A 3,104-nucleotide genomic window follows, 5' to 3' on the forward strand; every position below is an offset into this window, starting at 1 on the left:
GTTATTCCTGTCAGTGATAACCAATATTATTGTTATTTCTAAAACAGTTGTACCTGTACAGTGATAACCAATATTATTGTTATTTCTGACACAGTTGATCCTGTCAGTGATAACCAATATTATTGTTATTTCTGACACAGTTGATCCTGTCAGTGATAAACAATAATATTTTCATTTCTAAAACAGTTGATCCTGTCATCGATAACCAATAATAATTTCATTTCTAAAATAGTTGATCCTGTCAGTGATAACCAATAATAATGTCATTTCTAAAACAGTTGATCCTGTCAGTGATAACCAATAGTATTGTTATTTCTGACACAGTTGATCCTGTTAGTGATAACCAATATTATTGTTATTTCTGACACAGTTGATCCTGTCAGTGATAACCAATANATTGTTATTTCTAAAATAGTTGTCCCGGTACAGTGATAACCAATGGTAATGTTATTTCTGACACAGTTGATCCTGTCAGTGATAACCAATAATAATGTCATTTCTAAAACACAGTGAAAACCAATATTATTGTTATTTCTGACACAGTTGATCCTGAGTTGATCCTGTAAGTGATAACCAATAATAATGTCATTTCTAAAACAGTTGATCCTGTTAGTGATAACCAATAGTAATGTCAATTCTAAAACAGTTGATCCTGTCAGTGAAAACCAATATTATTGTTATTTCTGACACAGTTGATCCTGTCAGTGATAACCAATAGTATTGTTTTTCTTATATTGATAAACGAGGAATAAATAAAAGAGAAACACTTACCTTTAGAGGATGATTCCGGTCTATCTGTAGTGGTGATACTTTGAGTATTTGTAGAACTTGTATTTGATAGTGTGGGGTCTATTAACAGTCCAGCTGACGTTGTTACGGTGCTTGCCTCCTGTGTTATATGCGAGGTAGTATCTGAGGTACTAGCCGTGACCACGGAAGCATCTGGTCCAGTTACTACATCAGAAGGAAAGAAATAGATAAAACAGTTTAACGTAGTGGGAAAAAAATATCAGTCACCATAAAGCATGAATAACAAGTGATGTAAAGAGGAATATAATTCCGTTTTAAATGGGCATTTTCTGCGGTTTTATTCTTTTAAATTTGCTTTGGTAAGGTTTCTGTTCATAATTTTCGCAAAAATATATCAAATGTTTAATTACCTGTTGCATTATTTCCAGGTGAATTGAAGATTGTTGTCGCTATAGCGTCTGTCACTGGCTCATTCGTCACTGCTTCAGTAGTAACCGATTCACTAGTAAGTGGTACATTACTCAAAGCCGTTGTGGTTCCTACCAGTGTAGTGGTTTCTGGTGCAGTAGTAGACATTGTCGTTGCTAACGGTGTAGTCGTTTCTGAAACAGTTTGAGCTGATGTAGTTGCTATTGGAGTCGTTGTTTCTGAAAAGGTCTGAGTCGTTGCAGTTGCTAGCGGTGTAGTCGTTTCTGAAACAGTTGTTTCCGGAACAGCTGTAGCCTTTGTTGTCGCTAATAGTGTAGATGTTTTTGAAATAGCTTGAGCTGTAGGTGCTAGCGGTGTAGTCGTTTCTGAAACAGTTGTTTCCGGAACAGCTGTAGCCTTTGTTGTTGCTAATGGTGCAGATGTTTTCGAAATAGCTTGAGTTGTAGGTGCTAGCGGAGACGTTGTTTCTGAAACAGTTGTTTCCGGAACAGCTGTAGCCTTTGTTGTCTCTAATAGTGTAGATGTTTTCGAAATAGCTTGAGCTGTAGGTGCTAGCGGTGTAGTCGTTTCTTAAACAGTTGTTTCCGGAACAGCTGTAGCCTTTGTTGTCTCTAATAGTGTAGATGTTTTCGAAATAGCTTGAGTTGTAGGTGCTAGCGGAGACGTTGTTTCTGAAACAGTTGTTTCCGGAACAGCTGTAGCCTTTGTTGTCACTAATAGTGTAGATGTTTTCGAAATAGCTTGAGTTGTAGGTGCTATCGGTGTAGTCGTTTCTGAAACAGTTGCTTCTGGAACAGCTGTAGCCTTTGTTGTCGCTAATAGTGTAGATGTTTTCGAAATAGCTTGAGTTGTAGGTGCTAGCGGTGTAGTCGTTTCTGAAACAGTTGCTTCTGGAACAGCTGTAGCCTTTGTTGTCGCTAATAGTGTAGATGTTTTCGAAATAGCTTGAGTTGTAGGTGCTCGTTGTGTAGTCGTTTCTGAAACAGTTGTTTCTGGAACAGCTGTAGCCTTTGTTGTCGCTAACAGTGTTGTTGTTTCTGAAACAGTTTGAGTTGTAGGTGCTAGCGGTGTAGTCGTTTCTGAAACAGTTGTTTCTGAAACAGCTGTAGCCTTTGTTGTCGCTAACAGTGTTGTTGTTTCTGAAACAGTTTGAGTTGTAGGTGCTCGTTGTGTAGTTGTTTCTTGAACAGTTGTTTCCGGAACTGCCGCAGCCTTTGTTATCGTTGCTAACAGTGTAATTGCTTCTGAAACAATTTGATCTGTTGTAGTTGCAAGTGGCGTGGTTGTTTCTGAATCAGTTTGTGCTTTTGTAGTTGCTATCGATGTAGTTTCTTCTTGAACCGATGTAGTTGTTTGGATTGATGCCGATGAAGTTGTATTTGAAAAAGAACTACCCGTTGAGGTTGCTTCCGTAGTATGTTCTCCTGGATCAGTTGTAGATATGTTATCCACTACTATTGTCGTTGCTTCTGCAACAGTTAGCTCTGGAGGAGTTGTAGCTGTTGTGGTTGCTACCGGCGTGGATGTTTCATGAGCTGATGTAGTTGTTGGGATTTTTAGCATTGTTGTTGTCATCTCCTTATCAGTTGCAAATGCTGTGGTTGCTACCGTTAAACCTGTTATAGCCGTTGTAGTTGTTTTTTGAACAGCTTCAGTTGCTGTGGTTGCTGGCAGTATAGTTATTTCTAGAGCGGTTTCTTGAACACCTGTAGCTATTGTGGTTGCTACCGGTTTAGTTGTTTCTTGAACAGTTGCTGTTGTTGTGATTGCTACTTGCCCAGTCGTTTCTAGAACGGTTACCTCTGGTCCAGTTGTAGCTATCATGGTTGCTACCTGTGAAGTTGTTTCTTGAACTGTTGAAGTTATTGTGGTTGCTACTTGCCCAGTTGTTTCTACAACGGTTACCTCTGACCCAGTTGTAGCTA

General features: G+C 38.8%; 1 protein-coding gene across 1 annotated transcript; it reads right to left on the bottom strand.

Moving 5' to 3' along the window:
* Positions 1-771: 771 nt before the first annotated feature.
* Positions 772-3,003, bottom strand: LOC110440936 (putative uncharacterized protein DDB_G0282133; the record flags this gene model as incomplete). Its single annotated transcript, XM_021484049.1, has 3 exons — positions 2,574-3,003; positions 1,294-2,391; positions 772-954 (listed from the first exon to the last, which is right to left on the bottom strand). Coding segments are annotated over exons 1-3 (1,711 nt in total), but the record flags the coding sequence as incomplete, so codon positions are not given.
* Positions 3,004-3,104: the final 101 nt, after the last annotated feature.

Source organism: Mizuhopecten yessoensis, unplaced genomic scaffold (genome assembly GCF_002113885.1).
Source record: "Mizuhopecten yessoensis strain PY_sf001 unplaced genomic scaffold, ASM211388v2 scaffold713981, whole genome shotgun sequence".
NCBI classification, from domain to species: domain Eukaryota; kingdom Metazoa; phylum Mollusca; class Bivalvia; order Pectinida; family Pectinidae; genus Mizuhopecten; species Mizuhopecten yessoensis.